At 61.0% G+C, this 21655-nt stretch overlaps 2 protein-coding genes across 3 annotated transcripts; both read right to left on the reverse strand.

Annotated features, from left to right (window-relative positions):
- Nucleotides 1–1582: 1582 nt before the first annotated feature.
- On the reverse strand, nucleotides 1583–10720 carry ZNF512B (zinc finger protein 512B). 2 transcript variants are annotated; one of them, XM_017881293.1, is made up of 16 exons: nucleotides 10576–10719; nucleotides 10125–10267; nucleotides 9634–9762; nucleotides 8882–9540; nucleotides 8551–8777; nucleotides 8382–8453; nucleotides 8136–8279; nucleotides 7854–7978; nucleotides 7684–7776; nucleotides 7408–7506; nucleotides 7162–7332; nucleotides 6640–6834; nucleotides 6329–6430; nucleotides 6000–6062; nucleotides 5371–5469; nucleotides 1583–5006 (listed from the first exon to the last, which is right to left on the reverse strand). In XM_017881293.1, the coding sequence occupies exons 1-16, from the start codon at nucleotides 10694–10696 to the stop codon at nucleotides 4755–4757; spliced, it is 2694 nt and encodes an 897-aa protein (XP_017736782.1). In that variant the 5' UTR covers nucleotides 10697–10719; the 3' UTR covers nucleotides 1583–4754. The 2 variants fall into 2 exon arrangements, with proteins under 2 accessions (XP_017736782.1, XP_017736781.1); XM_017881292.1 differs by having other exon boundaries at nucleotides 6000–6430; nucleotides 10576–10720.
- Nucleotides 10721–16634: 5914 nt separating this feature from the next.
- Nucleotides 16635–21649, reverse strand: SAMD10 (sterile alpha motif domain containing 10). The gene is made up of 5 exons (XM_017881296.1): nucleotides 21492–21649; nucleotides 19361–19542; nucleotides 19107–19278; nucleotides 18209–18349; nucleotides 16635–18047 (listed from the first exon to the last, which is right to left on the reverse strand). Exons 1-5 carry the CDS (start codon nucleotides 21580–21582, stop codon nucleotides 18025–18027), a joined length of 609 nt encoding a protein of 202 aa, XP_017736785.1. The 5' UTR covers nucleotides 21583–21649; the 3' UTR covers nucleotides 16635–18024.
- Between the last annotated feature and the right edge of the window lie 6 nt (nucleotides 21650–21655).

A 21655-nucleotide genomic window follows, 5' to 3' on the forward strand; every position in this document is an offset into this window, starting at 1 on the left:
ATGAAAAAATACCTGTCTACTAAAAATACAAAAAAATTAGCCAGCCGTGGTGGCGCACACCTGTAATTCCAGCTACTTGGGAGGCAGGAGAATTGCTTGAACCCGGGAGGCGGAGGTTGTAGTGAGCCGAGATCCAGCCACTGCACTCCAGCCTGGGCGACAGAGTGAGACTCCGTGTCAAAACAAAACAAACAAACAAAACAAAGCCTCTTTGGAATCAACAGAGGACAGACTCAGGTCCTATTAGACTCCAGCCATGCAAAGCTCCCAGTCACTGCCCACTGGGAGGGTATGGACTGAAAGGGCACAGGACCACGGGAAAGCTCTTTCCGCCCAGCAGCTCCTGAAGAAGAGCGACCTTGTGCCGGGACACCCTTCCCCCTGCGGCCCCCAGCGCAGCCCATCTCTGAGGAAGTCCTGGCCCACAGCGTTTCTGACCAGAGTCACAGCCTGGACCCAGGCAAGAGGCGCCTGAGTAGGAACAATCCTTTCCATGGGGACCCCTCGGCTCCTCCAGGGACACTTCAGACCCGGAAGGGAGGGGCAGCGCCCAGAGCGCCCTCCTGCAGCCCCAGCACTGCGTGGCCACCGCCCCCTGACGGCCACGGCCGCAAAGGCGCCGCGTAGGGCTCGGCTCCCCGAGGGGCCACCCGGGGTGACGAACCTGGGTGGGGGTGGCTCCTCCCGCTGCACCCCCACAACTTCCCCACCTCATGCTCTTGCAAAGCCCCAGCAGAGCCTCGAAGGTGCCCCGCGCGTGAGGGGCAATCAGAAGGCACCGTGCGTCGCCGCACCCCCAAATTCCGACCCCTGGCCTCGCGGGTCGGGCCGGGCCACACCCCGAGCCGACAACACTGAGCAACTCGCACAGTCGAGCAGGCACACGGCCCGCTGGGTGCTCAAGGCCGAGCGCCCCACCCACTGGGGGCAGAGACCAAGGTCAACGCTGGGGGTGCGCACCCGGCCGGGCTCCTTCCCCTGGCTCCGAGAAGCCTGCTGTCTTGGGCCAGGTCCGTCCTCCCGGCCGCTTCAAGCCCGCAGAGTTCCGCCCGGCACGTGGGAGACCGGGGCGCCGCCGCCTGGCCTCCGGGAGTGGGGGAGTTGGGCTGGCGACGAGGACTGACCACCCTCCCACCTCGGCCAGAGCTGCAGCCCGTTTCCCGTTCGCCAGTGAAATGGAGGCGGCGCCCACGCCTACCGCTCCTCGCACGCGGTCTCGCTTTTCTCAGCCTGCCGGCCTGGCGGGTCTCGGGCCGTAGGTGGCGACGTGGGCGAGGGATCGGCGTCCGCGCGGGCCGGGGGCGCAGCCATTGCCCTCGGAGGCCTCTCCGCGGGCCGGGCTGGGCCAGGCGGCGCGCGTGGGCCGCCGGGAGCTGGTGGTTCCCTCTCCCGCCCACCGCGGACTACGAGCCCCACAAGGCCGCGCGTCGCGGACTACGAGCCCCACAAGGCCGCGCGTCGCGGACTACGAGCCCCACAAGGCCGCGCGGAGGGCACGCGGGACCCGTAGTTCTACCGCCGCCACCACGTGCCCGGAGGGCCCCGCCCCCTGCGTTTCACCACAAACTCAGTCGCACAAAAACCCTGGAAAAAAATCGATAAACATTTATTTGATACAGTCATTTTAATACATACAGTGATGGCCCGTCCCCACGCCACTCGGGACCAGGGCGCGGGGCGGGGACGAAGACCGGGGACAGATGGTCACAAGGCGGGCGGGGCCCGAACTCACCGTCGAAACATCTCGCAAATAAACACTTTGTAGATAGAATATATATGTATATATATATGGTTACAAGTGATAGCTGGAACCTCTTTCAAAATGCACTTATGTACTGAGAACTGGCATTAAAAAACCCAAACCAAGAAACCCAAAGCACAAGACGCGCGGCCGCCAGGCAGGGGAGAACCTGGGGCCCCAGACCCGGGCCTGGGGGAGCCGCCTGGGGCCCGCCAAACAGGGCACACGGGGACGGCCCCTCCCGGGGTCAGCCTCACTGGCTCCTTCCCTTCAGCGCCACCAGGCAGGAGGGTCAACGGTCACACAGGAGGCACCCTCTCTTGCCTTTGCACCAGCAAATAAAGTGCATCCCATTTTCGTGAGTGTCGGCCCGGTGAGTCAGCCCTTCCGGGCCCTTTCCTGTTCTCAGGGCAGGGGGCGTGCGCTGAGCCAGAGGTAGAGCTGCGGAAAGGGCACCGACTGCGTCCCGGGCAGGGCCGACGCCCACCACACTCTAGGGGTCTGCTATGCTGGTCCCTCTCACTGAGGGCTCCTGGAAGCCTATGTGGGCCAGCATAGGGAGTGGGCAGACCCTGCTGAGCTCCACCCAGGGCCCTACCCCTTGGGAGGAGGGCTCTGCAGACCAGCATGTGGGAGAGGGAGGGCAGAAAGGAGGGGTCCGACCCAACAGCCACTTCTGACAGTAGCCCCCACGCCTACCTTAAAGACAAAGGGGGTTAAAGTGCTAAACATCAAGGTATCCAGGACTCCTCTTCCCACACCAGGGATTATCTGTGGGCTTTGGGAGTGTCCCGGAAACTCACCCCCAGCAAAAACCAGACCCCCCTCTCTCCTCCCCAAGGGCCAAGTTCCTGAGAGGCTGGGGCAGGCGCGCAACACTCTGCTAGAGGTGTTCAGGTCCACCCTCCTCCCGCCATTGGTGGCAAGGACAAAGTGCACTTAGGCCCCTGCCCAGTGCCTGCTCCCCTCCCCTCCCGAGGCTGCCCCAGCAGAAGTTGTCAGACCCCACCCTCCACCTCCAGCGCCCCGCCCCCCCGGCTGGCTGCACCGGTGAAGCTCTGGGACACAGGAAGGAAAGCCTCCCCCGACTCTCTGACGCTGGGTCACGTCTCTGCCCAAGCCTCCATTCTCTCATCAGGCCGAGGTGTGCATCGGTGGGGGAGTCCAGGTCTCCACACCCCCTCCCTAGCACATGTGGCAAGGGCTGCTGAGGGTCAGAGCCTTCTGGCCCAAGGATAAAGCCAGAGACAGGAAGTGTACTGCAACCCCAGTCCCCAAAGTGCTCCTGGAACTTGTCTTCCTACTACTGCAGGCCGAGCCCAGTGGGGCCCTTCTCCCTGGGGGATGGGTGAGGGTGGGTGCTGGGGGCAGAGGCAGTGCCCAGTCAGTACTGCCTCCCTGAGCAGCAAGGGACCCAAACCCCAGAGACCCACGCCCTGGCCCAGCCCAACCCCCAGGCCCACCATCTGCACCAGGAAACCCTTAGCACCAAATGTCAGATTGTGAGTTTTTGTATAAAAAACAATTTAAAAAAAAGGTTGTTACTTGTCACAGCAACAAGACTGGCATCCACTACACCCAGGAGACACACGCACACGGGCAAACATCAAAATTCACATCGTCCAGGGTCAGTGGGGATGAGCCCTCAGCCCACTCCCACCCACCCTGGAAAATGGCCTCCCTCCAAACCTACCCCCTCTGAGCCTCATCCTCCCTGCAATGCTGTGGTTGGAAGGCAGGACCCCAGGGAGGCAGCCACAGGCTGTGGCCACCTCTTCCAGGCACCTGGACTCCCTGCCTGACCCCTGCCCAACCTGTAGACCCAGCCGTCCTCCGGGCCACAAAGGGGGCAAAGACAGCTCTGGGGCTGCCATCAACCTGCTGTGACTTTGGCCAACCCCTCCCCTGGCTGGCCTTCAGTTCCCATATCAGACCACACGACCAGAAACAATGGGGGCCGGTTAAAAAAAAAGGTGGGGAGGGGGCTCCCATGAGAGCTCGGCCACTGGGCCTACCCAGATTGGCAGACAGAAGGCTGCCTTTTCCCCAGTGGCCACTCAGAGCCAGGCCAGCTCTGCCCAGCTTCCTGCCCCACATGCCTGTGGGCCCCAGGAAGACCCCAAGGCCCAAACTAGTCCATCCCTACTCCATGAGGCTGCTCCAACCTAGGCCTGCAGTGCCAGAAGGCTGAACACTGGAGGGAGAGCATACTCCAGGGGCCCCACACCCCCAGGGCTGGCAGCTGTGTTGAAGGGCATCAAGCTCCTGCTGCCCTGTAGGTGCAAGAAACAAAACATTCCTTTACCCTAAGCTGGGAGCACAGACAGGCCTGTGGGGCAGGGCCTGAGCATAGCAGGGATCACACTGACAGAGGAGCGGCAGGGGTAGGGTAGGGGGCAGGCCTGGAGAGGTAGAAAACAGAAGCAGGGGGACCAAGTGGGTGGCCAAGGGCAGGCAGGAGCCTATCGGGTCAGCATGGCAGTGGTCAGACGGGGGTCTGTCCTGGGAGGTAGCTGGGGGTGCTGGAGTTCCAGTGTTGGGTGGAGGTGAGGCCAGGATGGTGGCTGCCAGCTGCCAGTCGCTCAGATGCCCTCACCAGCCCAGAACCACAGGTCACCAGGGATGCCTGAGCCTTGGGGGAGCCAGGGTGGGGACCCGGCAGGGCCTGAGGAAGCAGAGCCAGGGGGCCAAAGGCTATCTGCCTGCTCTGCACGGCAGCCCCTGTGGCACCAAGACCCCAGACACATTCCCATGGGGAGGGGCAACCCTCCCGGCTATTGCACTTCTGCTGGACACACCGTGGGGAGCCCCAACCCAGGTGTGCCCTGTGGCAGCCTTAACAGGGGAAGGCCCACCTTCAGGGAAGGGAGAGTGGCTGGCTGCCCCCACTGGACGGATGAAGAAGTGGGGGGTGGGGGATGGAGAACTGGAGGACAGAGGTCCCGGAGCTAGCCCTGCCTTGAACAGAGGGCGGTGTGGCAGCTGCACGGGGGCCAGGCCCCACCCACCAAGCTCACTTTTCAGGCGCCTTGCTGGCTCCCACCTTCCGGCCAGCGGAGCCCCGGGCCCCCTTGTCTCTGCATCCGAGAGGCCAGTCGTCCCGGCGTAGGGGCAGCTTGGCCACAGGCTCCTCTGGGGGCCGCTCCTTGGGCTTTCGGCCCCGCTTCTTCCCACCTGCCAGATTTTTTTTCTTTTCCTTCTTGGGCACCAATGAGTCCTGGCTCCTGTGTTTAGGAGGTGGGTCTGCTGATGTTCGGAACCAGTTCTGGGGAGAGAAAAGCGCTGATGAAGACCTGAGACTGGACGCTGAGTACTGAGCCAGGTGTAGCCTGAGAGCTGAAGACCTGTCAGCCTTCAGGACCAGGCAAGCACCTGCAGCAAGGCTGCTGGGGGCTGGACAGGCGGACACCCTCAGGGCAACTCCAGCTCAGGGTGCAAGCCTCCTAGTTCTCCCAGGGAAGCCAGACCCGACTTTGAGGAGAAACGACCAGATTTCTCCACATTGGCCGCTCTCCCAGGCACACTCCATGCAGGCCACTGATCTCTCCACCCACAAGGGGTGCCCAACCCCAGCCCCGTCCCCTCCTGGGCTAGCCCCCAGCCACAGGCCCTGGTGATGGCCCTTGCACCTCTGCGTGGGTCTTGAGGATGTGGTATTTGACGCCACTCTCAGAGCTGAACTCCTTCGGGCACAGCAGGCAGCGGTACTTCCCCGCCAGGTGGGCCCCCTGCAATGCACAGGCAGGCCAGTGCCTCAGCCCTTGGAGGACCCAGATCTGTCCTAAGCCCTTACTCGTGGCTAAAGGGTCAAAGTCAGGGGTGGCCAAGGAAAGCTGTGGCTTCTGTGCCAGACAGTGCTGGGGATCACTGGGTTGCCGGGGCTGCAGGGGTGGTGGGGAGAGGAAGGGTAGGGAGAGGCAGGTGCCCAGGGGAAGAGTTGCAGACCTTTGCCAAGCATCCCTTATTCTAAGCCAGTGTGCCATCTGCCTGGGTCGGGGTGCCCACTCATGCCTACATGGACGCAGAGCTCCAAGGACAGGACTAGGACTCATTGGCTTCTGGCTGGGGTTAGGGTTGAGGGAGGTGTCCTAGGCTGGCCATCAGCCGCCAGCCAGTCTCTGGGCTCGTGGAAGAGGAGGCCCCATAGAAAAAGTGGGGAGCAGGGCAGGGTCCCACACTGTTGTGTGGGAGGCCCAGGTGGGGTAAGCTGGGATCTCTGAGTGCAGCACTTGGCCATGGGGCAGGCCCCAGAACTGACCTTGCTGCAGCTGGCAAGATGAGCCTTGAGTCCGGACACACTGGAGTAGATGGCTTCACAGCACTGCAGGGGAGGCAGCCGTGGGCGAGGGACTCTGGTGGGCACCCCACACCAAGATACACCCCTGCCCTACCCCAGGGGATCTCTGAGGCCTCTTTGGGGCAAGTGAGGGGGTGTGAGTCCTGGGAATTGGGCAGGCTGGGCATGCAAGGCCTGGGGTGGGCTGGGCACCTCCTGAAAGCTCTCCACCTCCACTCTGCTCTGAGGGCCACACCTGGGCTCTGTCCCTGTGTGGGTCCCCACGCCCCCACCCGGCTGCCTCTGCTCACATCATTGGGACAGTTGACATGGCCTTTCTCCTTCACTTCGTTCTTCCACGCCTCTAGCAGCTGGGGGTTCAGCGTGGGGAGCCCTGGCCGAGTGTAGTTGAGCTGTGAATTCGACAGCACCAGGGTGAGCCCGAGGCCAGGAGACACCCCAGCTGCTCTAAGAACACTCGCCTTGGCAGCTGGCAACACTCGCCACAGATGGCGGGGGCAACGGGTGGCCCAGGTCACGGGCGGCTGTCCCAAGGCTCAGGCCAAGGCATGTCCCGCCCAGAGGCCACAGCGCTGTCCACAGTACCGGGTGGGCAGCTCACCCGTGCGGTCTCGGGCACGAGGTCATCCTTCATGCGCCGCTTGGTCCAGTCGCGGGCCAGCTCGTCCTCTGCTATCTCCTGCAGGTGGAACACCGCCACCTGGGCCGACGTGCGGCGGACACGCCCGCTTGGCGTCCGCTCCACACCCAGCAGGTCCTCAGCCTCGGGGGACTTGTCTGTGGGCTCCTCAGGGGGCTGGAGGGCAGGAAGGCATGGAGGCTAGAGTGAGCCGCAGGAGCAAGAGGCAGGTTGGCACGCAGTGAGGCCACCCCAAGGCCGGTGGACCCACAGGCCTCGCAGTGTGCTGGGGACGCGGCTGACGCAGGCAACCCAAGGGAACAGGGAGGTTTCACTCTCCTGCCCACCAGGACACGTGTCTCTTACAGAGAGGGGTGGGAAACGCACGCATTAGGCAGCACATGGACAAATACAGTTGGGACCCGAGGCACACAGAACACACACGGCACACAGGAGCAAGCATGGTGCCACGGAACGGATGCCACAGAACGGAGAGCCACTCACAGGGGCCGTGTGCTCCGAGCGCACGTGGTAGTCGTGGCCGGCCTTGGATCGGTATGTCTTGCCACAGTGGGTGCAGGGGAAGGAGGGGCTGTCCACCTCACAGGGCGGCTTCCCGCAGCGCCGCTGGTGGTACTGGTAGCCCATGAGGCTGGAGAAGGCAGCCCCGCAACCCTGGGGGTCAGGCCAGAGGGTGGGTGAGTGGCCAGCAAGACCCCCCACCCCACACTGCCGTGGCCCCCCACTGACCTCCTGGGGGCAGCGCAGCCGTCCCATCTGCTTCAGCACCTTGCGCAGCCGCTCGCGCTCCTCCTGCTCACCCCCCTCAGAGGCCTCGGTGTCAGAGGGCTGGGGACAGGGTGAACGTCGGTGACCCACCACCACCACCACGGGTCCCTGCCCTGGCCCCGCCCCACCCAGGTGTTGGGCCACCGTTGTCCGAGGCTAGAAACTGGGGGAGCTGTGGTGAAGGTGGGGTGTGAGGTCAGAGGTCACGCTGGACAGCTGCTGCGGGCCCGACGGTACCTTGGCACTGTGCTCGGCCATGGTGTGGTAGTTGAGGCCAGCTTTGGACTTGAACTGCTTCCGGCAGTGCTGGCACTTGAGTGCATCCTGAAGCTGCAGATGGCGCACGTGTGAGGAGCCTGCCTGGGGCCGGGGCGCCTCCCTCCCAGCGCCTTCCGGAGCTGCCTTACCTTCTGACACACCTCCATGTGCTTCTTGAGCCCCACAAGCGTCTTCCGGGTGACCACGCCGCAGGTGGGGCAGACGGCTTCCCCGCGCTCGTGGATGGCCCTCTGCCACTGCTCTTCAGGGCCACCTGTGGGGAAGGCAGGGGCCTCGAAGGCTTGTGGGGGCCCCTGGGTGGCCTGGACACCAGGCACGGAATCCAGCCTCCACACTCAGCCCCCATCCCTGTGCTGTGGGATCTACCCGCGGTCTAGAGCTGCCCTGAGCCCCTGCCAGGCAACCCCTACCTGGAGCTGGGTGGGCCATGGGGGCTGGCGCCTCCTTGCTGACAGTGATGGGGGCTGGCACCTTCTTCCGGGCGTCCTCCGGGCCTGGTCCCTCCTGCTTCTTGGAGCGGTGAACTCGGGCCTTGTCCTCAGCTTTGACCAGGCCTGTGTGCACACATGGGGTGGAGAGAGGCAGGGGTGGGCTCAGGGGCTGCCACTCAGTGGACAGCCCCAGCCCTGGAAGTGCACACCGGGCTGGGGTCTTACCTTTGAGCCCAAAGGTCCCTGAGATGGATGGCTGCTCCCCTGTAAACTTCTTGGGTGTTTTCTGTTTCCTTCCTGACTCGGGGAGAGAAAACGGGGGCCAAGATTCTGGTCAAATAACCGCCAGGAGCCAAGCCTGCCCCGGCCGCCACCCCAGGGGCTCTCATCTTACTGTGCTTCGTGCGCTCGGGGTCCTCCTCAGGCGGGGACGCAGGGCCTGCAGCCCTCAGTGCCTCCACACCCCCCGACGGCCTGCTGCCTGGCGACAAGGAGCCACTGCTGGCGTCTGCACTCAGCGGGAAGGCCGAGCTCTGGCCCATGGTGGAGGGGCCGTGCTCCCCATTCTCTGGCCTGGCCTGCTTGGGTGGAATTGGGCAGGTGTCCAGGCCATCCGCAGCCCTGCAAGGAGCAGGTGAGGTGAGGGCCAGGAGGGCCTAACTCTGGGCCCCGTTACCCCCAGGCCATGGCCGAGGAGCACCCTGACCTGGAACGAGCCCCCATACCTTTTCTTACCACTGTTCCTCCCTGCGGCACGAGGTGCTTTGTTTTCCGACTTGGTCAGCAGCACCATTTTGCAGGGCGGTGTGTGTCTGCTGATGGCAATGGGCCTGCTGACTGTCACCGGCTTGCTGACCACAATGGGCCTGCTGACTGTCACTGGCTTGGTGACCGGCACGGGTTTTGTAACGGTCACAAGCTTTGCGACCGTAATGGGTTTGGTGACAGGTACAGGTTTGGTGACCGGCACGGACTTGGTGACTGTGATGGGTTTGGTGACCGGCACAGGCCTAGTGACCGGCATGGCCTTGGTGACTGGCATGGGCCTGCTGACTGTGACAGGTTTGGTGACTGGCACGGGCCTAGTGACTGGCATGGCCTTGGTGACTGGCATGGGTCTGCCAACCGAGACTGGCTTGCTGATGCCAATGGGTTTGCTGACGCCCACGGGTTTGCTGATAGTGACAGGTTTGCTCACTCCAATGGGCTTGCTGACCCCAACGGGCCGGCTGATGGTGACCGGTCTGCTGATGGGCCCAGGCTTGGAGGCAGGCAAGGGTCGGTCCATGTGGTTCCAAATCCGGTGTTTCTCCAGCTGGGTCTTAGAGGTGAACGCAGCCTCGCAGAAGGGGCAGGGGAAGGCGAGCCGATCTGAGATGGCACCCTGGGCAGGGAGGGCGGGTGTGGGACAGGGCCCCAAGGGCCTCTGCCCAGACACACCCCAAGGCCTCCTCTTCCCTGACCCACAGTCCCTTACCCCTTGGCACCGCTGGTAATGGTACTTGAGCCCGTAGATGCTGGGGAACTCCAGCCAGCACCCCGAGTTTGGACACTTCACCCTCGAGTGTGCCTTGAACTCATCCTTCCAGTCGTTCATCAGGGAGAGCTAGGTGTGGGGAAAGGTGGTGCTGCTGACCCGCAGCCACCTGGGCCACTGCCAGCCCGAGCCCCAGACTCAGAGCCCTCCTTGGGCCTGCAGGGTGCACACACCACATGAGCCCCTCAACATCCAGACTGCAGTGGAAATTCAAGCCACCCAGCAGGGGCCATGCACAAGACCTGTTCTAGGAGCCCAGAATCTTCCAGCACACCAGATATAAAGCCAGATCATATGAAGCCTGCCAGGCCAGTGCCCACACCTTGAGGCACAGAGTTGGTACCAGATGTGCAGAGAACAAATCAGGGCAGGGCAGTGGCTGGACAGGGAGACCCCAGCATGAGCCCCACCATGGCCCTGAGGGAGCTCACAGGAATGTCTCGGAGGGCCTGGTTCTCAGCTTTTGGCCGCCCCTTTTTCTTCCCTTCTGTCTTGTCACTGGCTGGACTTCCTGGGTCAAAGCAGAGAGGGGCTTGGCCGGGCACCGTCTGTCCACCACGGACCACCGGCATCCCTGCAGCACACAACACAGCAAGGCTCAGAAGCTGTGTAGCACTGTCTACCACCAGGGGCTGCACAGGCCCACAGTGAGCACCACTGTCCCAACACCAGGGCACCGGGGGCAGGGGCTGTGGCCAGCTGAGGACAAGAACTCAGGGCCCTGGGCGATGTCCAAGGCAACCCCTCCCCTGGTAAGGTCCTTGGGAACTCAAGGGGCCTAGCTGGGTACCTGGAGACGGGATGCCCGGGGAGGTGGCCCACTCCTACCCCTTGCTGCCCAGAACCATGCCCAGAATTGACTTTGGCCCTGACTCCTCTTACCCATCTTCGGTGGGTCATGCAGCATTGGAAGTCGGACCTCCTTTCGGCTGCCATCCTTCCCGGGACCACTCTTGCTGGACCCCGGGAGCCGACGGCCTCCAACACAGAAAGGATCCGTCATCTCTGCAGAGCAAGTAGACAATCTGTGAAGCCTGACAGGCCCCACGCAGAACACGTGGTGAGGCTGCCCTGGAGCCCCACCCTTGGCAGGTCCTCTCTGGTCAGGGAAGAGGTACCTACCCTCCTGTGGTTTTGCTCACGTGGGAAAAACAAGTGATGGGGGGTTCTGACTTAAGGGAGGGGCTGCCAGCCAAGGTCTCCCCAGATAACCCAGGAGGCGTCATCAGTTTGGAAGGATCTAGTCCTGTCCTGAGATCCTCACCAGCTTCCAGATCCCCTTCCCAACACACAGCCCCATAGCTGCGGAGATGATGGTGGAGGTGATGCTGGGAGGGGTATGTTCCCGGGAGAGGTGCCTTGTGCAGGAGGAAGGAGGCTGGCAACATTTCTCCAGGGGACAATTATGTCTCCGATGATGGCTGCTGGCTCACAAGCTGCCCGGGCCCAGCAGTGGGGGCACAGCTTCTTACTGGGGCCCTGGTACCTTCCCATGCAGACCTGATGCAATGCCAACCTACCCAGGCAGGTACCCTTTGAATCTTCTCTCCAGACACAGATGGAAAACAGCCAAGGTGGGCACTGAGGACCCCCGGCCCACTCCAGCACTGCACCAGGCTCCTGTCCCTGTGCCGGCTGAGCTATCCTACCTGACCCTCTTCGCAGACTTGTCTCCTGGCTTCGCAGGCTGACCCGCCCCCAACCTCTCTCTGGAACCTCTCAGTCCCCTGCCTACAGACCCATCACCACCACTTCAGCCAAACAAGTAGTGGAAGCACTAGCAGTGAAGGCCCAGGCTGCTGGCCAGAGAGAATGCCCTGCTGCCCAACGCTGGGCCCCCCGAGGGCCTGTGCTGCTGGGAACCCCATCCTGAGAGCTGGGGAGCAGAGGAGACTCTGGGCTCAGCCCTGTGGAAAAGCCACAGAAGGAAGCAGGGTGAGGGTTGGGTGAGCAGGTGGGCAAGTGGCCCCCTCCTGATCCCTTCTAATTAACTTAGATTAGAGGGGATAGGAAGGGGCTGCTGTGTCCAGGAGGGCCAGAGAGCTGAGGTCAGAGATCAGGACAGTCACTGCCCATTGCCAAGGGGGAGGCCAGTGTCCGGGCACAAAGTTCTCTGGAAGTCCTCACTTTGCAACTTTGAAAGGAGACAGGGTCCGACCCCGGTGGCCCCAATTTTTCTGAAGCCTGGGAGAAGAATTCAGAGTAGTGGGACCTGAGGCCAGGGCCGGCCTGGGAGGTAGAGACGCGACTGGCGCCCCGGATGAGAAGGGGCTTCGGCCCTCCCGAGCCCAGCGGGCACACAGAGCCCTGGCGGGGAGAGGGGGCTCCGCCGCGCAGCGGGTCCGCCGCGTAGGCCGTTCGGCCCGGGACCCCGGCCCAGGCCTGGCGCGCGGGTGAGCGCGGCCAGGGACGCGCACCTCATGCGCGCTCCCGCCCCTCCCACCTTTGACAGTTTTACTGCGGGGGGGAGGGGGCGAACTCTCGCGTTATTCCCGCGGCCGCTCCGCGGCGGGGAGGGGCGGGGAGGGGGCCTGGCGCTGGCCTGTGTCCCCCCGCTCCGCGGTTCCGCCCCCGTCGGCCGGGCCCGCAGTCCAGAGTAGCCAGTTCTGCGGTCCTGGGGCGGGGGGCGTTTTCTGGACAGTGGGGTAAACTGAGGCCCGATAGGGGCGCTGGGCACTGCCCGGAGTCCGGCGCGCACGGATTGAGGCGACCTGATTCCGCCGCATCCTGGCCCGCACGGCGAGGGTGGTCTCTGGGCTGCAGACCCTGACCTCTGGCCCTGGGGGCCGTGCACTGGCAGGGCAGGATTCAGCCTCTTTCCAACCGGCCCTGAGACCACTTTTGCGACTGGCCCCTGGCGGTGCCTGGTGGCTTGAGGCCATGGGGCTTTACTGGGGTCACTGACCATTGGGTCAACCTTTCCCAGCTCTGGGGGCAGTGGTTCTGAACCAGTGCCAGGGTCTCCTCTGCCCCATAGCCTGAGCTTCTGCAGGGGGCACTGGGGTCCCGTGTGGGCTGAGTAGTCTGTAGGCGACGGGGCACTGACAGCACAGGACTTGGGAATGAATGAGGCAGAGAAAGGTGTAGCTCTCCTAAAGAGGACGGAGGAGGCCCCACACGGACTAGCACAGGACCCACAAGAATCTCCGCCAGGAGAGTCTTTCTTTTCTTTTCTTTCTTCCTTTCTCTTTCTTTCTTCTTTCTTCTTTTCTTTCCTTTCTTTCTTCGTTCTCTTCCTTCTCTTCCTTCCCTTCCCTCCCTTCCTTTTCTCCTTCCTTCCTTCTTCCTTCCCTCCCTTCTCTTCCCTTCCTCCCTTCTTCTTTCCTTCCTTCCTTCTCTTCTGTTCCTTCCCTCCCTTCCTTCCTCCCTTCCTTCCTTCTCTTGCTTTCCTTCCCTTCCTCCCTTCCTGTCTTTTCTCCTTCCTTCCCTTCCTTCCTTCTCTTCCCTCCCTCCCTTCCTTTCTTCTTCCTCCCTTCCTTCCTTCCCTTCCTTCCCTCCCTTCCTTCCCTTTCTCCTTCCTTCCTTCCTCTCTTTCTTTCTCTTCTCCCCTCCCCTCTCTCCCCCTCCCCTCCCTTCGCCTCCTCTCCTTTCTCTCCTTTCTTCTCCTTTCTTTTTTTCTTCTTAAGATAGAGTCTCCCTCTGTCATTCAGGCTGGAATGCAGTGGTGTGACCTTGGCTCACTGCAGCATCTACCACCTGGGCTCAAGCAATCCTCCCACCTCAGCCCCCCAAGTAGCTGGAAATACAAGTGTGTGCCACCTCACCTGGCTAAGTTTTAAAGTATTCATAGAGACGAGGTCTTTCTCTGTTGACCAGTCTGGTCTTGAACTCCTGGGCTCAAGCCATCTTCCTGCCTCAGCCTCCCACAGTGTGGGCATTACAGGTGTGACCCACCGCCTCTGGCTAGGAGGGCCTTTTTTTTTTTTTTTTTTTTTTAAGACAGAGTCTCACTCTGTATCCCAGGCTGGAGTGCAGTGGCATGATCTCAGCTCACTGCAAGCTCCGCGTCCCAGGTTCACGCCATTCTGCCTCAGCCTCCTGAGTAGCTGGGATTACAGGTGCCCGCCTCCACGCCTGACTAATTTTTTTGTATTTTTAGTAGAGACGGGGTTTCACCGTGTTAGCCAGGATGGTCTCCATCTCCTGACCTCGTGATCTGCCCGCCTTGGCCTCCCACAGTGCTGGGATTACAGGCGTGAGCCACTGCACCCGGCCTTAGGAGGGCCATTCTTACCTGTTCACAGCACCCATCTCCCAGGGAAGGCCTCAGACCTCAGGAGGGAAGAGTCAGGGAGACTCTGGGTTTTCATCTGGTGCCCACAGAGCTTTTTTTTTTTTTTTTTTTTGAGATGGAGTCTTGCTCTGTCACCCAGGCTGGAGTGTAGTGGATTCATCTCCACTCACTGCAACCTCTGCCTCCCGGGTTCAAGCAATTCTCCTGCCTCAGCCTCCCGAGTAGCTGGGATTACAGGCACGTGCCACCATGCCCAGCTGATTTTTTGTATTTTTAGTAGAGATGGGGTTTCACCAACCTGCCCAGGCTGATCTCAAACTCCTGACCTCATGATCCACCCACCTCGGCCTCCCAAAGTGCTGGGATTACAGGCATGCGTCACCACACCCGGCCAGCATTTTTTTTTTAAACCATGTGCACATATTACTTTTACAATTAAAACAGACTTTTAAAAGTTTCGTAAGGCCCCTTTCTGCATACTACAAACATTCTGGACTCCTTAAAATTGATGTGGGCTGGAAGTTGCTGGTCAGGAAATGGAGCTACCAGGTGTGCCTCCTTCACTGGGGCCCTTCCGGCCCAGTGGGCCCCTTTCCCTGTCCCCTGTGGGGCAAGCTCAGAGGCACTGCTGGGGCGGGGTTGGGCAGTGAGATTTTTGTCTTTCCTCAAAGGGGCCTGGGATCTGCTTCACTCAAGGCTGGCACAGAGCACTCACAGTGAGATTGGCTCTTGCGGAAGAGGCAGTCAGTCCATCCTTCCCTCGGGAATCTGAGCCAGAAAGAGGCCAGCGCACACCAGCCTGTGTGACCCGAGGAGAAAGGGGAGGGCATTCCCTGCAAGGCTAGCGTCATGTTCTTCCCTTGTTGACCTTTCCCACCCTGGAGACAGGACCAGCAGGATTTCCTGAGAGGTCAGTGTGTGTCCCCTTAGGTGCATCCAAGGCCGTCAGCTCTCCCTGTGTAAGTCTGGGTGTCCATACATGCGACCTGTTTGGATATTGCCATGTCAGGATATGACAGTGTCCTGTGCTAGGTGAGGGCAATGCCTGACTGTATTTTAGCATCTGGGTGATTAGACATCAGGGTGCCTGGGGACAATGCGTCTGGATTTTAGCATCCATGTGTCCAGGCTGTGGCATGTCTCAGTGTCAGGGTGCTGGTGAGGGATGGCTGTTTTCTGTGAGCATCAGCATGCCAGGGTGTTGTGTAACACACTGCGTTTGTGTGCGCCAGGAATGTGCTGTGTCCCATGTGTTTCTACATGTTAGGAGGTCGTTGTGTGTCTGCATGCTAGCATTTGTGTATTTGTGTAATGACATCTTTGTATGGGGGCATGCTGTTATATATGTTTGTGTCTGTGTGTCTGGCCAACTCCATGCGCGTGTTTGTGTTTGTTGGTGTTTGCTGGTGTCAGTGTCATTGCGTCTCTGTGTATGAGTGTCTGTGTGTGGTGGCCTCTGAGTTCTTTTCTTTTTTTTTTTTGAGACAGAGTCTCGCTCTGTTGCCCAGGCTGGAGTGCAGTGGCATGATCTTAGCTCACTGCAAGCTCCGCCTCCCAAGTTCACGCCATTCTCCTGCCTCAGCCTCCCGAGTAGCTGGGACTACAGGCGCCCACCACCACGCCCGGCTAATTTTTTGTATTTTTAGTAGAGACAGGGTTTCACCATGTTAGCCAGGATGGTCTCGATCTCCTGACCTCATGATCCACCTGCCTCGGCCTCCCAAAGTGCTGGGATTACAGGTGTGAGCTACCGCGCCTGGCCAACCTCTGAGTTCTTATGTGTCTGATTGCTGTGTGTGTGTGTGTGTGTGTCAGGGTGTGTGCTGTGATCTGTGTGTGTTTGAGACAGGGTCTTGCTCTGTTGCCCAGGCTGGAGTACAGTTGTGTGGTCAGAGCTCACTGTGTGTGCCTTGAACTCCTGAACTCAAGGAATCCTCCTGCCTCAGCCTACCAAGTAGCTGGGACTACAGGTATGCGCCACCATGGCTGGCTAGTTTCCAAAGTTTTTTGTAGAGATGGGGTCTTGCTATGCCGCACAGGCTGGTCTTGAACTCCTGGCCTCCAGCGACACTCCTGCCTTGGTCTCCCACAGTGCTGGTATTGCAGGCATGGGCCACCGCGCCTAGGCCAGATGTTTGTGTGTTATCCCTGAACGTGTGAATGGGATCTTATTGGGAAAAGGGTATTTGCAGTTGTGATTAAAGATCTTGCGATGAGGAGATTATCCTGTATTACCCAGGTGGCCCCAAATCCAAGCATCCTTATAAGAGGGAGACACAGGTAGATTTGAGAGACAGAAGAGGACGTGATCTGATTACAGAGGTGGAGACAGGTAATGCCCATGAGCCCGAGTTCTCCCTGCAGCCACTGGAAGCTGGAGAGGTGAGGAGTCTCCCCAGGAGGCCCCGGGAGAGCTGGAGTTTGGACTGCAGCCTCCAGAACTGTGAGAAAATGAGTGTCTGCTGTTCTCAGCACCCCTCGGTGGTCCTCTGTCACGGCAGCCGCAGGACCCTCCCGAGCTGTGTGGGCTATCCCTTCCAGCGTGCCGGGCGTTGTGTCCAGCACCGGGGGCCGCCCGCGGGCGTGGCTTGAGCCCTGTTTCCAGCCTCTGCGCTAGGGTTGCCCGGACGCCCCTCCGGGGCGCGACGCCACTGCCCCCTGGTGGCCGCGGCTGCCCGGACGCCCTCTCGCAGACGCAGCATGGCCAGCACTTGGGAACCAGCTTTATTTCTGATTATTATTTTTTTTTGTCAGAGTATAAAAAAGTGAGCGCAAAACAAGGAAGACGAGACAGGCGTGCGTGGGCCAGGGCAAGACAGAGGAGGAGGGAGGGGAGCAGAGGCGGAAGGGCATCTTGGGCTGATGGTGGGAGGAGGCAGAATACTTGGGCAGCCACACAGGGGCAGGGATGAGGGTCTCCCCTTGGTGGGGGCTTAGGGGAGGGGAGCGCCCAGGCCAGTTGTCCAAATTCTCCCTGGGACCCGCAGTGACCAGCCTTGAGTCTGGAGGCTCAGAGCACACAGAGGGAATGGGGGCTCAGCCTCATCTGTCCCTGAGATTCTCAGAAGCCCCAAGAGGATCGGGAGCTGGCAGAGGCACAAGAGGGCGGGGTTGGCCAGGGCTGCCCTCACTGTCCTTCCGCCAGGCAGCACCAGCCCCGAACCACCCAGAGAGGGGTTGCTCGGGCCTCTGGGCGGGTGTAGGGGGAGCGGCCCTGGGGAGGCCTCTCCCCGAATCCTCACAGGCCTTCTTGGGAAAGTGGCAATGGGAAGGCCCACGCACAGGGCCCTTGTTCTTGAGGGTGGGAGTGGGGACGACCGTAAAAGCACGATTTTCCCAAAGATAGGGCAGGGAGCACTGCTGAGCCTGGGCCCTGGGCACAGAGCCACCTGGACAGGGCTGAGGTCCTTGTTGTGCCACATTTTGTCTCTGGTGCTTGGTCAATCTGGGCCTTTCTCAGCTTTCTTCTCATGAATAGAGAGGGTGTGGTGAGGATATATAAATAATGATGAAAGTGCCTGACATGGTGCCGCTGGGCAGGTGCTGATGGCCACTACTCTAGATGATGGGTGGGTCTGCTGGGCTCTGGCAGGGGCATGGGCACAAGCCACAGGGAGCCAAGGCAACTTATGGCACCTGTGTGGGCCAACCTGGAGGTGCTGGGGAACTGCCTAGAACTGGGCTGAGTGGGTGGACAGACAGGTGACTCAGCAGGCGATGGGGGATGGACATCACGTGGAGAGGGGAATGTAAATAAACAGACTCCCTGGGAGTCTGGGGGGACATCCAAACCGGCTCTGGCTCCAGGCAGCTGCCCCACATGCTGCCAGCAGCACCAGGGGAGGGCTTGGGCTCAGGTCCCAGGAGGTGGGGCCACACTCAAGCAGCCCCTACCCACCCAGCCCCAGGGCATGACCTGGAATGTCCAACCAGAGGCGCCGGGAGGTGGTGATCCTGGTCCTGTCTGTCCGTTGGGCCAGCCTGGCCGCCCCGGCATCCTGCAGGGTCCAAGAGGGGCTGCGGGGCCAGCTCTGCCTCCTCCCTAGCCGTGGACTCCCGTCACAGTGCTGGGGTCTGGGTTCAAGCCTCAGCAGCAGCTAGGACATTTTCCCAAAGGAAGCTGTGGGGTGGAAGAGGGTGAGGATGGGGGGGGGTGTCTTCGGCATCATCTGCATTAGGGCCCTTATTGGGGCCCACAGCCACCCTCCTGAGGTCATCCCACCCCGTACTCAGAGGGGCTTCTCCATCAGCCCCCAGGCCTTTCTGGCACCTCACACTGACCTTGGCTGAGCAGCTGCAGGCTCCGCCCCTCCTCACGCACCTGCAGGCGGAGCACCTGCTGCAGCACCTCCTGTCTCTGGGCCTCCTGGGCCAGCCCCATCCGCTGCAGCTTCTCTGCATTCAGCCGCAGCAGTGCCCGGCCTGGGGAGACGGAAGACGGGCTGAGCTGAGGCCAACAGAGGCATCAAGAGCCAAGGCAAGGCTGGTGCCGTGGCTCACGCCTGTAATCCCAGCACTTTGGGAGGCTGAGGAGGGCAGATCACTTGTGGTCAGAAGTTCAAGACCAGCCTGGAAACCCCGTTTCTACTAAAAATATAAAAATTAGCTGGGCTTGGTGGTGTGTGCCTGTAGTCCCAGCTACTCGGGAGGCTGAGGCAGGAGGATCACTTGAACCTGGGAGGCAGAGGTTGCAGTCAGCCGAGATCGTGCCATTGCACTTCAGCCTGGACAACAGAGCGAGACTCCTTCTCAGAAACAAACAAACAACAAACTGAGTGAAGGCACAGGCAGGGACTAAAAGAGAAAGAGGGAGGAGAGAGAGAGGAAGCGGGGTACAGAGAGACTCAGAGGGAGAAAGAGAATCAGCGAAACAGATAAAGAAACTTAGAGGGAGAGAGGCAGAGGGAAAGGATGAAGAGCAAAAGGCAGGGATGGAACAGAGAAAAGCCAGATGAAGACAGCACAGAGAGATGGGAAGAGACACAGAAAGAAAGGCAAAGAGATAAAAAAGACAGATTCTGCAGAGACGAAGAGCAGAGGGAAGGTGGATTCACCGAAGAAACTAGACAGATGAAAACAATAGCAAGAGAAAGGCAGGCTGAGTGTGGGGAGGAGATCCTCTGAGGCAGGTAGCCCCATTCCCATAGCACCCTCAGCCCATTCCTCAGCCCCACTGTACCGGTGATGGCATGCTGGGAGAAGGCCTCCACGTAGATGAGGTAGTTGTGGGGACAGTGCTTCTTGAGCCACTTGCAGACGTCCTGCTGACTCCACAGGACCACGGGCCGGGTCAGGCCGCCCAGCGAGGGGCTTGTGTGGTACATGCCATAGTGATCAGAGTACAGCCGGCCCTGCAGGGGAGGGGCGTGGCAGGCAAAATGAGAGTGGTGGAGAGGGAGGGCAGGGACGGAGGTGGGTGGAGTGGGTGGGTACCTGGGGGGTCTCTGTGCCGGGCTGCTGCAGGAGCTTGATTGGCCTGCTGCTGGCCGCCCTCTGGCTGCGGGAGTCATGCCATGTGAGGCTGGTGCCAGGTGTCCCAGGCAAGTGGCAGGGGATGCTCTCAGCTGACACCGTGTGCTCCAGGAGGGTCTGGCAGAAGCTGAAGTGGGCAGTGGCTGTGTGTGTGGGTGCCTGGTCAGGGCAATCAAGGGCAGAACCAGAGGCTTCCTCTACTTGAGAGCTAGCTCCCTGCCCCATCTTCTCTACACTAGCGTGGGAAATCACTTCACCAGTGAGGGGTTCCCAAGCCTCCAAAGGCAGAAGGAAGTGTGCAGGACCCGTTTTGAGGACCTCACCCAGCACAAAAAGAGACGAACTGAAAACACCTTTCCTCTTGCAAGTCTACAGCCCTCACTTTGGGGAGCAGGATGGATTCTGCTTAGATCAGAGGATGTGCCCGCAAGGGAAGGGAACCTAAGATATGGCAGGAGGAGCTGTCCTGGGACAGCCCTGACCTCACCCTTGCCTTGGGCTGGCCCACAAGCCTTGCACACACCAGACCAGGAAGTGCACACACAGCCTGCTTTGAGGAAAGGCAGGTCCTGAGTCCGGGGAGGTCGTCTGTGCTGGGGAAACCGGGCTGAGGATGCTGCTTGCCCGTCGCCATTGAAGAAACCCAGTTCATACAGCCCTATCTGGCGTTGGGGCCCCACTCACTGATTATGACTCATTGACAGCCTGAACTCTGGGCCAACCGACAAGCAGGGCTCACTCCACAAACATGCGCTGGGCTCTCCAGCTGTGCTGCCTCCCACAGGGCCTGCAGGCCTGGGAAAACACCGGCCACATGAATGGTGGGTACCCATTCGATATGGGCAGGTCAGCACAGGTATGTGGGGTGCAGCCATTGCTTGGGGACCCAAGGTGATGCTCTGTGCTCCCTCTTCCTGCAGTAACTGCATTAAAGCATCTCATCTGAGCTTTATCATCATCTCTGGGGGCACTGCTGACCTGAGTCTGGGGAGGCAGGTGTCTTGATCCAGGTCTGTTACATAGGGGCACCCTACATTCATTGTGAATGAGTGAATGAATGAAGGCTCTGTATGGTGTCTGCAAGTGAACAGAGCCTGTGGGGAGACAGAAGGCCTGCCCGTCTTTACAGCACCCAGGACTTCAGCAGGGTAGGTGAGGTTCCCATGCTATGGCCCTCACCCCATCCACCCTAGAGTGAGAGACCCTCCCGGCTCCAGACTCAGCCACCCACTCCACACCCAGGGCAGGGGCTGAGGATGTATGTGTCTAGGAGGTCTGAGTATCGGGGGAAAACCACATCCCACTCCCCCGTCCTCCCACCCCTGTAAGACTTGAGAGACTTAACACCTTCCTCCCCCATTCTTGCAACTTTCAGGAACAGGACCCCTGGTGACTCCAAATTTGAGGTCTAGGGTCAGCAGAGGGTGTGGTCAGTGGGCCACCGCCCCGAGGTAGCCCCTACTGCTGTGGGAAAAGATTTATTCTAAGGCTGCGCCTTCCAGCGGACAGGCACCGTGGTCTCCGGGCTTTGCAGGGCCTGCAGCGGCGGGGCTGGTGCAAAAGCGCGCGGCAGCCGGGGGAACCAGTCCGACACCTCCGCTCGCACCGCACCTGCCCAGGCCAAGCAGGCTCCGCCCATTTCCTGCCCGCACTCCCGGAGGGAGTTCCGTCCTTCCCGCGGTCTGTCGGTCCGGTCCCTCCCGCCTCAACGTCAGGATTCCAGAAGGAAATGAGGCGGGGGCACCGAGGCGGGATGTGACCTCGGCCCTCTCTCGGCCCCACTGCAAAGGCTGCGGAGGGTTTTCTCCGCGCGCAGGGAAAGGTGACCCGAGCGTAGTGCCAACCTGAACACAGGCGCCTCGGCTTGTCACCCCCTCACCCCAAGCCAAGGGCGCCCTGACCCCCAAGGCCTGAGGCTGGCTGCCCCCCAAAGCAGGACAAAGGCCACGGGACCCCGTTGAGCCGAGACATCCGCCGAATACCCCCAGCCGCCGCCGCTCGAAGCCCGCCGGGTCCCGGCCCCCAACCGTGCCTCTGGGTCCGTGAGACCCTCGCCCGCGAAATCCCCGCGCCCGGGTCCAGCCCCGCTCACCGTCCACATCCCGGCGCTCCCCGAAGCCGGCGCGCACGGCCCCGGCGCGGCCACGCGGGGGGCTCAGCTTGGACCTCAGCTCGGTGAACATGGGGCCCGCGGGTGCCAGGCCCGCGCACACGCCCCTCGCCGAGTGCAGGGCGGCCGGTGTGGCCGGCGGGGAA

Source organism: Rhinopithecus bieti, unplaced genomic scaffold, assembly GCF_001698545.2.
Source record: "Rhinopithecus bieti isolate Rb0 unplaced genomic scaffold, ASM169854v2 scaffold_12573, whole genome shotgun sequence".
NCBI classification, from domain to species: domain Eukaryota; kingdom Metazoa; phylum Chordata; class Mammalia; order Primates; family Cercopithecidae; genus Rhinopithecus; species Rhinopithecus bieti.